This window comes from Pseudochaenichthys georgianus, chromosome 22, assembly GCF_902827115.2.
Source record: "Pseudochaenichthys georgianus chromosome 22, fPseGeo1.2, whole genome shotgun sequence".
NCBI lineage: Eukaryota > Metazoa > Chordata > Actinopteri > Perciformes > Channichthyidae > Pseudochaenichthys > Pseudochaenichthys georgianus.
In genome coordinates, this window is record NC_047524.1 from 6,409,457 (window position 1) to 6,422,556 (window position 13,100).

Sequence of the window (13,100 nt, forward strand, 5' to 3'; positions counted from 1 at the left end):
ATACCATTTAGTTGTTGGCCTACTTGCATTGCGTTTCATGCAGGTGACTGCAGCTCAACAAATTGGAAAATGCTTTTTTAATATGACCGAAGGACTCTTCTCTAACCTGCTGACCTAACCCTCTAAGAGTTGAATAAAGTAGATTTGAGTGTAAAGCTATCCATCATTTTCTGAGACTAAATCACAAACTGCAGCAGACAAAGCATCTCATTCCTCCCAGTTGAGACACCTGGGAGTCAGTCAGGGTCACTAGTCCATCAACAGGATGTGACAAAAACATGAACAGAGATCCTCAAACAGTTTCTGAAACATCATTCAATTCTTGTTTCTCTTTTCCCCAATGTTGGATCTTATTGCTTAGGTAATAAAATAATAAAAATCAGTCCGTTGATTTTAACATGATTGTGCTGAATGTGCACATACAAGCAATGGAGCTAAATGGTTTTGGGATGTGAAGTTCAAACACAACCTCTTGCTCTGATTGAAACAAGCTTGATGTAAAGTTTGTCCCGGTTGCATTTTTTGAGAATTTTGCTAAAGCTTTTGTTTAGTCTTCTTCGACATTTAGTCAAAGAAATAATCTGAAAACAACAAATCATGATATAATTTGGCCCGTGTCCTGAAATGAACCAGTAGTCTGAAAGCACATCACTCTGCTGTCCTTATTTAATATCCCCGTCGGAGAGATTTGATGAAGTCAAAAAACATGCTGACAGGACCGAACCGTTGCTTTCTGTGCGCCATAAGATGCTTCTCATTAACGAGGCGTCACCTGTCCTCTGTCCATTATCACAGGAACAATTTGTGTTAGGGGGTCCTGTGGGGTCGTTTAAGGACATGAGCCTTCAGTATACAGTCACCCCTTGAACAGTCGTCCCATTCACAGGACAGCATTGGTGCAGTCTGCCAGAGTGGAAAAGTTTTGAAACGCCGGTGCAAATTATGCAACCGATTTCAACATCGACATCAGATTGAGTCATGATAGACCAGAACATACAACCTTTTTTAATGACCAATACAAATATTAAATTTAAATGGTAACTGTCTTTATTCTGACTCCCTACACATTACATCACAACAGTACTTAATGGCTACGAAGCATTATTTATGAAGAGACTCTAATGTGTAAGTCACAATGAGTAATTAAACATGATTCGAACAATAACTTGCATATAGACTCTTATTGCACTATTTCACTTTTTTAAGCTATTTTTCTTTTTGTATTTACTATTTACTCTTTACTTGCACTATATCTTACTGTTTATCTGTGTTATTGCACTGTTGGAGAAGCCTGTGACCTAAGATTTCATATATGAGATAAATCGGCATAACTACACTGTAGCTATATGTTCGTATGACAAAATAAAGAACCTTGAAACTTGAACCTTGATGGTGTATTTAAATTAGGGCCAAAACAGACTTTCATACTATCGTGCTATCATATCAATTTCATGGCATGACACTGTAAGAACCTTGAACAACTGAATGGTGTGAATCATAAATTGTGACATCTAAATAAATGATACAATCATTGTCCCTAATCTGCAAAATGGGTGGCAAATATTTTCTGAGGGATGTGTCGTTCCTTTGCAGGAACAAAGCAAAATGGCCTCCTATCAATTTGGGGCAAACACTGTCGGAGAATGGAGACAAAAGAGATGCTTAAACCTCGTCGGGGTAAGGGGGATATCTTTACCTCTGTTCAGAGAGTCCCTAATTGATACATGGGGATTGGCGTGAAGGAGCAGGGACAATGGCTCTATTGTTTCACTGTTTTCTGAATCAAGATGTCTGTCAACTGCGGTGTCTTTGCAGGGAGCTTGGCTCGGATCCAAACTTGAGATTTCTCCCTTGATTTTTCCCGAAGACTCTCCCCGGCATAACTCGTCTCCGCCTGTGGCAATAGAGGACATGTTGGAGGACACCATGCTATGATTTTGTTTTCCTAACAAATAAGATATATTCTCTGATAAAGGGATTACCTCAAAGTTACCCGAAGAACCAAACAATTGTTGAGGATGTCATTTGTTGAGTTACATATATTTATTTAAAAATAAGGAATCAGGATATTTGTAATACAATTGTAATAGAGCAAAAATAGAGTTCCCTTGAGAAAAATGCTCACGTTCTACCTACATAAATATGAATTTATTATTCAAATCTTTGCTCTCAATGTCTCATTGTGTGTTTTCTTTTAGAAAATAATTCCCATTCTTTCAGTCAAAGATGACCCACTGAAGGCGATTCATTCGAATTAATTAAACGGAAGTGTACAAAGGGAACCCTGTCCTCATTTCCCCACTCATTTGTTATGAATGACAGGAAATTATTTAAAAAAATATATTGACCTGTAAAATAAATCGTTGAGATAAAAAATGTATTTCTCAATTTTTACAGAGATGCTCTTTTGACCTGCCATCATTCACAGGTATTTTGTCCTAACAGATTTCCTTTTGGGGGACGACCAGTGTGCGTAGAATAGATCCCACTTCCCAGCAACAGTCAAACTAAGTAACACAAAATGTTAATTATTCTGTATATGTTTTATAGCAACAAGGTTGTCTTAATGGAGTAACCTGTAACATGTTCAAACAGTAATCACTGATCTGTCAGAGAAGTAGACTTACTGGAATAAAACACAGGCACATAAACATTGTTGTAGTTGGAGGTGACCTTGGTCTTAGATCATCATCATAATGGGAGGTGTGTGGTGCACTGGGTTGTGTGTTGTTGTTCGGATCAGGGGGTCACAGGTTCAAACCCCACTGCAGTCAGCATGTCGTTGTGTCCCTGAGACACTTCACCCCAAATTGCTCCTGTGGTCATTGCCCACAGTATTGAGTATAAGTCACTTTGGATAAAAGCGTCTAACAAGTGACATGTAATGAAATGTAATAATGAAAAGTGTGAGACAGTATAGAGCTTGAAAAATATGGGACTGGATTATAAATACTGAGAAATGTAGTTGTAAAACCTGCTCTGTGATTTAAATTATGCAGCAATAAAATATGTACTTGTTAACATGTTTCTGGAGAACAGGATCACCTAGTTGATCAAATAAAATAAAGTGAAGGCCTGCAGGAAAAAAACGAACTCATGCAGCTTTTCGTTGTTTTTACAGACTGTAAGAGGCTACATTGAGCTGAAATGGAGTAGAAGTCATTCAATACGAGATTAAAGTAAATGTATGGGTATGTATTCAAATGATAATGAAGCCCTTAATACGCCGATGCCCTATTTGAAAATGACTCATGACAATACAATAGAGATCACATGATATTTATTTATAGTCACAGTGAAAACTGCCTGTAAGCTGTATGTACTGTATAAAGATTTAAAAAAAGACAAAAATAGATACAAAAGCAATTCAATGATTGTCACACTGAATCCTGAGAGAAACCATGATATAGAATATCGTTTTTAATATATATAGATTTATGACATCTGAGTTTTAGTGATACTGTTTTCGGCGCATTTTTGTAAGTTAAAGTAATTCACTTATGATTTAATCAAGCTATGTTCAGACAGTAGGGAACAAAATGTCTATTAGCATAAATAGCATAAATAGTCACAAACTATTTTTCATAATTTACAAAAATACACATTTATAAAGTCCACATGTATTTACAAGAGCCTTAGTGCTGTGGTTTTCATTCAACATGGAGGATATAAAAATAAGGCAAGCCCCATCTCGGATCGTATTAAATCAATTGTTACTGCATTTGGAAACTGTGTAAATGTACAGGTGAACCCTTCAGGACTCTGTCATCTCATATGATTGTTGTTTTGAGGTAAAGGCGGTCTCGCAAAGGCAACTTTGGCAGACTTGAGTTGAATATGAATATAAATAGTGTCAACACATGTAATAATTTGGCCACCCTAAAGTAATATGGACTAGATTTGGCAAAAATATCTAAGGATATTTACATCTTAAACATGATGAAGTAGCAATATAAACCCTTCCCATTGTATCCGCCCAAAAAATATTACAAAAGAAACCAAGTGTTCTGTGGTTGTCGGCATGAGCTTTGATATAATAACAAAAAAAAAAGTGAAAAGATAAGTGCTTGTTTTTCCTTTTGACTTTCCGGCTCGTGTTTCCACAGTTTGAGTGCTTGTCAAGTTCAATCAAGTTTAGCTAAAATACTCTAATCTCTGTGAAGTGATCAGTGAAGGGAGGGTTGTGTTCATGGTGCAGAGAAGCGGCTTTACCCAGCATGCCCTCTGACCTCTCGGTTGTGTTTCAGAGGGATTCACCATGCAGCTACGCCCTTGAACAGTGTGGGGAAGTTGTGGTGAATCAGCCCCTATAGCTCAGTCCCTTCTCGGGGGTAGATCAGGCTGTTGACGCTGAAGCTGTTGTAGAAGTGGCTGTTGAACTGTCCGCCCTGCCCGCCGCCAAACGTGTTGTAGTACACTCCACGGTTGAAATGCAGGCCCTCGCCGTGCTCTGATGCCCCTGTATCCTGTCCTCCGTGGTTAAGGTGGTACGGGCTCAGGGCCGTAATGTTCCTGTTTGACAGCTCGTTCACCAAACCAAGGGACCCCTGCCGGCTGGGACCCCCCGAGCTGAGCGTCGACATGCTGCTGTAAAAGTTGTTAAAACACGGAGCGGCTGAGGACAGTCCGGGCGGCGAAGAGGACGATGAGCTCTTGTGGCTCTCGTTCATTGGCTCCATCTCCGGAGAGGGTGGCCCCAGGAGCTGAGGACTGTCTGAAGGCTTCATTGAGGGCCCCACCGGCGGCCTGCCGTCCTCCACTTTTGTGGCCCCCGCTGCCGCAGCTGCTCCTCCTGCACTGGTCGGATCTGAGCGTCTTTTCCGTTTCCTGCGAAAGTTTCCATTGTCAAACATCTTTTCACAGTTTGGGTCCAACGTCCAGTAATTTCCTTTTCCTGTAATTGAAGATGAAACACAATACATATTAGAACTTGATAATATCAGTATTCGATGGTGGAAGTTGTGGGACTTTATACGTCTAATGTATATATAAAATACAACAATATGTTTACTCTGGTTTTAACCTTTATAAGCTTTTTTCTGTCGAGATATAAATGAACAAACTGATTCGAGAATTTAAGCAATCTGTCAGAACAAACTTCTATTCTTTATTTCAAAACGTATTTGAATTGTTATCAAATGTTTCTTTGAAGGCAGATTACTCTCTGCAATCTATTTAAGGAAACAATAATGAATATATAGCACCTTGTCATTATAGTCCACATGTACAGGTTAGGATTTAAAACTAAAATGCAGACGTACTTTAGGACAATACATGCACAATTCATAGAAAAAGAATACTTTAAATTCTGGTAAAACTTTTAAGAAAACACAATATAAATACGTTTACAACATTTTAATGAATCTTTAGAAATATTGTACTTACTTTGTATTAGTTTATAATTGTACAGCGGCTGCAATATCTACTTCTGTAATATTTTAAAACGTGTTCCTTTTAAAATAAATTAGAAGATTACCAGACAGTATCAATTTATGTTAGGAAAATGTAATGTAATTTAGTATTGCTAAGACTTGTTGGACCACAAGGCTAAACGAAAAGTATGATAACGTTTTCGTCATTTACATTTACAAGATTTAAGTAATAACTTCATTGTCATTCTTCTTCCTAAATTACCCTCTAATTAAACCACTCTGAATCTCCCAGGTGATTAAACTGTACCCAAATGCAGCATATTTCACATAACAACATTTCCCATGGTGCGTTCACTGTACCTGGATCGTCCTCGTCCCTCGGCACTTTCTTGAAGCAGTCGTTCAGAGACAGGTTGTGCCGGATCGAGTTCTGCCAGCCGGCTTTGCTCTTCTTATAAAAGGGGAAATTTTCTGCGACATACTGATAGATCTGACTCAGGGTCAGCTTCTTCTCGTGCGCATTCTGGATGGCCATGGCTATGAGCGCAGAGTAGGAGTAAGGCGGCCGCACGAGCTTCAGCAGCTCCTCCTGACTGGCGATGGACAGCCAGCCCAGGTCGGGCCCTCCGAATCCAGGTGAGTTTGTTATGAACTGCCGCTGCGAGCCGTAGGAGGGCGGGATGAAGGACGCCGAGTTGTTGCCGTGCAGGTAAGACGCAGAGGAGTTCACACCCGGTCCGTTGAGCCACAGGTACGGGTTTGGAGACGATGCGTAATCTCCGAGGCCGTATCCGGAGGGTCTCTGTGTGCCCTGGAGGCTCTGCTGGTGGTACATACTGCTGAAGTTATCGCAGTACACAGCGGCCATGTCCGGGGCCTCCTGGGCGCCTTTGGGTGGGAGAGAGCCGACGGTAGGGGAGGTGTGGTGGTGCTGGTGGTGGGACTGGGGGTCGATGGAGTTCATCACTCCCCACGGGAAATCCCAAAGGAAACTGAAGCGGTTCAGGTGGTGCTCGCCGCAGCAACAAGTGTCAGGGAGGATGGAGGACTTGGGGGAGTTTTAATAGTATAAACCCTTGACAGCAGCCACATCCAGGCTCGAGATCATTCCCAGCAGCCAATAGACACACACTGAGTAACAGGGGGTGTGGTCATGTTCTACCTCAGCCACCAGACAGTGGGTCAGTGGTTCCCAAATGTTTCCCCTGTCAAAAAGTCCCGGAGAGACACAACACACTGCTGCTGCTGCTCTCATGTCCTCGGAGGGACTAATGCTGGGATCTTTAAACTTTTGTAAACAAAGACTGACTCAGACTGCAATAATAACTGTTATGATATCAGTTTTTTGTTCGTCTCACATGTGAAACTAAACAAATTCATCTTCAATACTTACATTCTATCCAAAGTAAAGATGAAGATAATAAAAAGATTTATACATTTAGGTAATACAAGATTGTCAACAGATAGTTTAGAGTCATTACTGTATCAGACATGTAAAACACAATACTTCTCACAGAAAGAAGACAGACACATCTTTTCATTATTATTCAGTTAAATGCCTCATGGAAATTGTAATGAGGAATATACAAATTGTCTAGATTTAAAAATAACGAAAAGCAAATGTATCCTTTAGCTGGTGGTTCAAAAAAAGGAATCAACCAAACTACAAAATACATTCATTATTGTATTAACATTGTGTCAATTATGTATTCAACGTATATGAAAAAGGCAAAATAGTCGCCTTGTTCTTTTCATATTCTTTTAAAAAAAAGGGAAGTGGTGAGTAGGTTAGTTCCACTGTATTCATAAAAAAGAAAGAACCCAATAACCCTGAAGCACAAATGTGTTTATCATCCAAATAAATTATAGCTGTTTAAGTAATACATCCCTATAGAATGATTGGTTTTAGTATTAACAAACACAACTCTACTCAACAGAGTTCATAATTTTACATTTGATTAGAGGAGAAAGTGTTGCTTTAAAGTTGTTCTTAATCCAGCTCTGACATGGCAGTCTTATACAGTGAAGAACCAAATAAAGGAGAAAGAAAACACTTCCGGATCACGAGACTCAACTAAACCAAACGGATGACACTTTTTTCAATGTTTTGGTCTTCGTTCATTAATGTTAAAATAAACAATTCAGATGTTAGAGAAACATCATAAATATACCTTTTTAAAGTCAGTGAGGTCAGAGTTAAATGTTCATACACTCATACCTTGTCTTCTGATGGATCAGCCAAACTCATTGAACATTTTCTTAACAACCATAAGTCAAATATGTGTGTGAATTATAAACATTTAACAGCTTTACAGTACATCTATGGGTCTTTAAGTGACACAGAAGAGTGAGGGTGGAAAAGGGGTGAAGGTTACAAACTGCAGGACTGATGAGGAGAGTGGCAACAGGTGTGAAGTTGGGAGAGGATGTCAGTGAGGACATCTAGTGGAAGGTTGGAGGATGACAGGTCTGGGGAAAGGGGAGGGTGGATGGGCTTGGGCAAGAGAGCAGGGAGACAGACAGCCTGGCTTTAACTAGAAAGTCCTCATGACGATGGGCCCCCCAGAGAACCTGTTTTGCACAGGAAATATACGTCTAATGATATGAAGCCCTGAACAAACAGTTAAAGGTCCCATGTCATGGCCATTTCTACTGATCATAATTCCATTGTTGAGGTCTACTAGAATAGATTCACATTGTGCAATTTTACAAACTCACATTGGTTTATCATACAGCATCTCTGCATAGTATGTGTATTCACTCTCTGTCCTAAACGGCTTGTGGGAGCTCCTGCCCCCCCCCCTCCCTGTGAGCCCAGTGTGCTCTGATTGGTCAGCTCGCCCACTCTGTTCTGATGAGTCCACCACCGTTACAGCGGAACATCAGTGTGTATGTGTTACAATGGCGTTAGTTAGCAACCAGGAAATGACACCAGTATTGACAAACAGATGAGAATGCTGCGTGGGGTCTGGGTGCCGTGTTGGCGGGACGTTGCCCGGCTCGCTGCTGTGAGGAGCCGACATTGTGAGGAGCCGACATTGTGAGCTGGGTTACTGGTGTCATTTCCTGCTTACTGCGAGCCAGCGAGACATCACGAATGGACGCGGGTGATGAGGGGGCTGCAGCACCCCCATCTGCGAGGCTCCACCATGGGCTCCACTAGCAACCGCACTGCATAACACACAAGGGGACGGGTAATAACCAGAGAAGCATGACATGGGACCTTTAATGAAATGGTAAACTAATCTAAATTCAACACACTCACACACAGAAGTCATCTATAGGGCAGAGCTGGGGCATCTTTTATGGAGCATGAGAAGCTGTGGGTCCAGGTGTTGCACTGAGGGGACAGCCCCACCCACCAGTCCACCTGCAAGGGCACCTGAACAAACCAGTGACAAATCAACTGAAACCTATTATTAATATAAAGACGATATCTGAGCAATTTAATCGCTACGGCATTGGTTTGCCAAAACCAAATGCCAAACGTTTCCAAGTGCCTCATACATAAATTATAAAATGTATAGACTTCTTTATTTAAAAAAACACATCTTTAACTTATTAAAAGGTTGCTTATCTTAATCACGTTTTTAATTAGTTTGGTCCTATTTATGCAGAGATAAAGGTCCACCTTGAATTAGATTTTAAACTAATTTGGATTTACCTTATCAAATTAAGTTTATGCTAATTATAATTTATAATTACCAGACTTCCAAACTACTTAATTAGTGTTTTACCTTCCACTGAGATTAAATGACTTGGAATCAGTCATAAGGACGCCCTTTGTAACTGCAAACCATGAACATCTTATTTACAGCTCCCTTGCTCAAGAACTGTGTGGTAAAGATGACTTGTGGAGGCACACTGCCCCCTTGAGCTTCTTTTAGTAGTATTGGCAGTCCTTGAAATATTCAGGGTTGTTTTGTAGGATACAACATTCACCACAAGATGGAGGCAGCTCACTGCTCAGTGTGGAGTCTGATAGAATCTATACTGTAGAGCAGGGGTGTCAAACTCTAACACACAGTGGGCCAACATTTAAAAATCGGTACTAGTCGAGGGCCGGACTGGTTCAATGTTTATTGCAAAACGTATTGAAGTGAACTTATTGCACATATTAAACCTGGAACTAACAAAGCTTAAATTATTGCCTATAAAAACAACATTACACATTAAATAATCAGTTGCATTCATTTCTTATGCAGAGTCATTTCTTATGCAGAGTCATTTCTTACGATTACATTTTTCCACAGGCCAACAACAGCTTAAAAAAATGTCCCTCAAAGAAAAAAACAAACATGCCCTGTTGTCGTGAGAAAGAAAGTGCAGAAGGAAACATCCATTGAAACTCAGTGTGCTGCTCTGTGATGCACACTAAGCCAGATGGCATCTCATCTTGGGTGCAAGTTCATCAATGTTTGGGCTCAGGCTCTGAGCTGAAGAAACCCTCAGGATGGAGTGAAGATGTGCGTGCAATATACCGGCGCGCCAGATCTAATAGTAATTAGTAATTATCATGCGGGCCGAAATTAAATCCACCAAGGGCCTGATTTGGCCCCCGGGCCTTGAGTTTGACACATGTGCTGTAGATCATGGAGCATCCACAAGAGAGAGCTACAGTACACACTGCTCACAAACGTCTTTAGATGAAGAAGCCAAAGAGCCATCGAACTTTTTTCCTCAGAAATCTAATATGAAAGTTTGGTTTTACTCTGATATTTCCTGGGGATTTAGAAAATCTTTGAAGACATTCTCTGATAACATTAACCCAGATCTCCCAAAGTAATCCCGCATATATATTTCCTTAAAGTGTTAAAACAAAAATGCGTCTTTGGCCTGAGCCTGTGCACATTGAGCAAAAACCCATAGGTGTTGGATTTCTTCTTGGAGAGGAACCGTCTAATAAAGCCCATCCAGACCCTCTCTGAGCCCTCCTGATTACTTTGGTTGGTATTGACACATTATCTGCCGACACTTTCCTGTTTTCCAGCATCTGATAGACTGAGGGTTTTCTATAATGCAGCTTTTCCACTGAGATCCAGGCCGCAGAGTAATTGTCCGCGCAGCACCAGGAGTCGCTCTGTCTGACTGTAATTCTATAATATTGGGGTTGGCTATGACAATAATCCCTGGGGCTCATCGTGCGTCGCCAAAACTCAAATACATGTATGAGAATCTGAGATTGCGGAAAGGGAAGACTGTTTGTCTCTGATTCTCCTGTCAGCAGACTATTTTGAAGAGGAAACGTTTTGTGAAGATAAAGCAGCTTGAGTTTGGGAATTGTGACTTTTGATGTATGAAAGTTGAAGAGTTAAAGAACCAAATGTGTGAAAATCAGAAAGTAATCACATTAGGCTTCAAAGAAATTAAAATATTAAGCACCCAATTACAGCTGTTCTTAATTGTTGTGATTGACAGACATGTTCTGTTCTCCAGCACCTGTATACAAGGTTATTAAGATCTAGTTGGCGTGTTTGTGGATGTGTTACATGAGATACAAGATAAAAAGACAACTTATAGTCTTAAAACCCCTAATAGGAGTTGCCATAAGAATATAACAGGATGTGAACAGAGAGGCAGTCTGTGAGATCTGCTGTTCCAGCTGGTACATCTTTAAAAAACAGTCAAAATCGTGCATGTTCAAAGCATTTAACTGGTAAATCTATGAAGAAATGCATCAGAATGAGTGTAACCTACTGTATACATTATTTAGGCATGTTGATTCCATACATTGTGTCTGAATAATAGAGAAAGCATGCGAGCAGGATGCTTACTCGTCAAGGATTTGGAGATCCGGTCCAAACAATCCATTTTAGATGTGTTTGGTTTGGCAATTAGGAGGTTGCACACACGAAGAAGAGAACACACAACCATTTAATTGGGTGGTATTCTTACTTTTTTATTTTTTGTATGTGAAGATGTAATCGCAGAGAATGGGTTAATAACTGAAATAAGTCAAAAATATCACAAACAACATACATTTTAAATGGTTTTGTTTTGTATGGTTGTTAGCACGTAAACATGTCATGCAGTCAAAGAACTCATAAATCACTAGAAAACAAAAAAAGGAATTTCACAAACACATTCAGCGAGACAGAAAACATGTGGGATGTCCAGACAGGAAGGATGCAAGAACACCTCAAAGTAGTTTAGTCTGTTGAAACCTCTGAAAATCATGCAGTGGTAAATAAGAAGCAGAGCGTTGGCGCAGTAAATGTTTACACTGTATGATTATGTACGGACCCAAGGCCTAAAATATAAAAAAGCGAGACAACATGCCCAGTCACTTTGTCTGCTTTGTTTTTGTTTTTCACCACCCATGGTGTCATATGAATTTTTAAATGCTTATAGCAATGGGGAATTTCCAGGCAAAGCCATAGGAAGACTGGGATTAAAAATAATCAAACCCTTGCATCATAGTTCATGGAGTTTACCGTCTCTGCCTTTTCTTTCCATATTCGATGAAGTCGCTCTATTCTCCTACAAATTGTCAATAAATACTCTTTTCTTCTTACCATTTAGAAGGTCCTAACCTGAACATGTTTTAGTTTTAGTGTTAACCATGCACTTTCCAGCAAAGAAAGTAAAGACACTCAGGTCATTCCAACTTTTAGTCAAAGTTACTCAAACATGTGACACATAAACCAACATAACATACATACAAGATATATAATATACATTTCCTTTTCAGATAATGAATGCAACTTAATGACACAAAAATAAATCATACCTTCATCATGGGTTAATAGGTTCTTGTAGAAACATTTTTAGCACTTGGTTGTAGTTTGTTTTAATGTTGAGACTGTCCACATTATTACCATTGATGGAAGACTTCATATTATATAAAGATAGGATTTATTGCAGGGTTTATGTAAATGTGAGGATTAGTATGGGCTGGGTACTATATATCTAATAAACGGCAAACATGTAAATATGTAAAACATGTGTTGGAACTTAACATACTGTACATGTTCGTAATCCATAGCAGTGTTTCTCAAACTTTTTCATACCAAGGACCACTTAACTCCACAAATATCCAAAAACACATTGTTTTTTACAAATCGCCTGAAGATTGTACATACAAGTGGCAACATGTGTGATGAAAGTGCTTATCTGGGCTATATCATGCAATCGAAAGTGAAACTTAAGCTCGTTCCATTGCGGAGATATTCCCGCGAGAGTGTGAAAAACTTAAATACATTTATTTATTTCAAATGTGAAATGTTACCAATATACTCACGGTCCACTAGGGGGCGCTCACGGACCACCAGTGGTCCGCGGACCACACTTTGAGAAGCACTGTAGGCCATTTAGGTTTGGAAACATGTTAATAAAATGGACATATACTATTAAGATTAAAAAGATGTTGTAGGCACAGAAATGTAATGTATAGTCTCATAATATGATTAATGCTATAAAGTTCAAATCTACCATTTTTTCAAAGTTGGAAAAAACTAAAAAACACACATTACATTACAGATGCTTTTAATACTGTGGGCAATCCCCACAGGAGCAATTTGGGGTGAAGTGTCTTGGCACAGGGACACAACGACATGCTGACTGCAGTGGGGTTTGAACCTGTGCTCCCCTGATCCCAACACCAACGCACTACCCCACAGCGCCACACATCAGGAACACTGCTGTGAATTTAAACGCTGTATTTATGCAAATATTGAATGATGAACGTGGTGTTGGTAGAGAAATGTTCTTCTCTGAATGGTTTGACTG

General features: G+C 39.8%; 1 protein-coding gene across 1 annotated transcript; it reads right to left on the bottom strand.

The window, feature by feature from the left end:
- Window positions 1-3,448: 3,448 nt before the first annotated feature.
- foxi2 (forkhead box I2) lies at window positions 3,449-6,492 on the bottom strand. The gene is made up of 2 exons (XM_034112043.1): window positions 5,733-6,492; window positions 3,449-4,894 (listed from the first exon to the last, which is right to left on the bottom strand). The coding sequence occupies exons 1-2, from the start codon at window positions 6,334-6,336 to the stop codon at window positions 4,308-4,310; spliced, it is 1,191 nt and encodes a 396-aa protein (XP_033967934.1). The 5' UTR covers window positions 6,337-6,492; the 3' UTR covers window positions 3,449-4,307.
- Window positions 6,493-13,100: the final 6,608 nt, after the last annotated feature.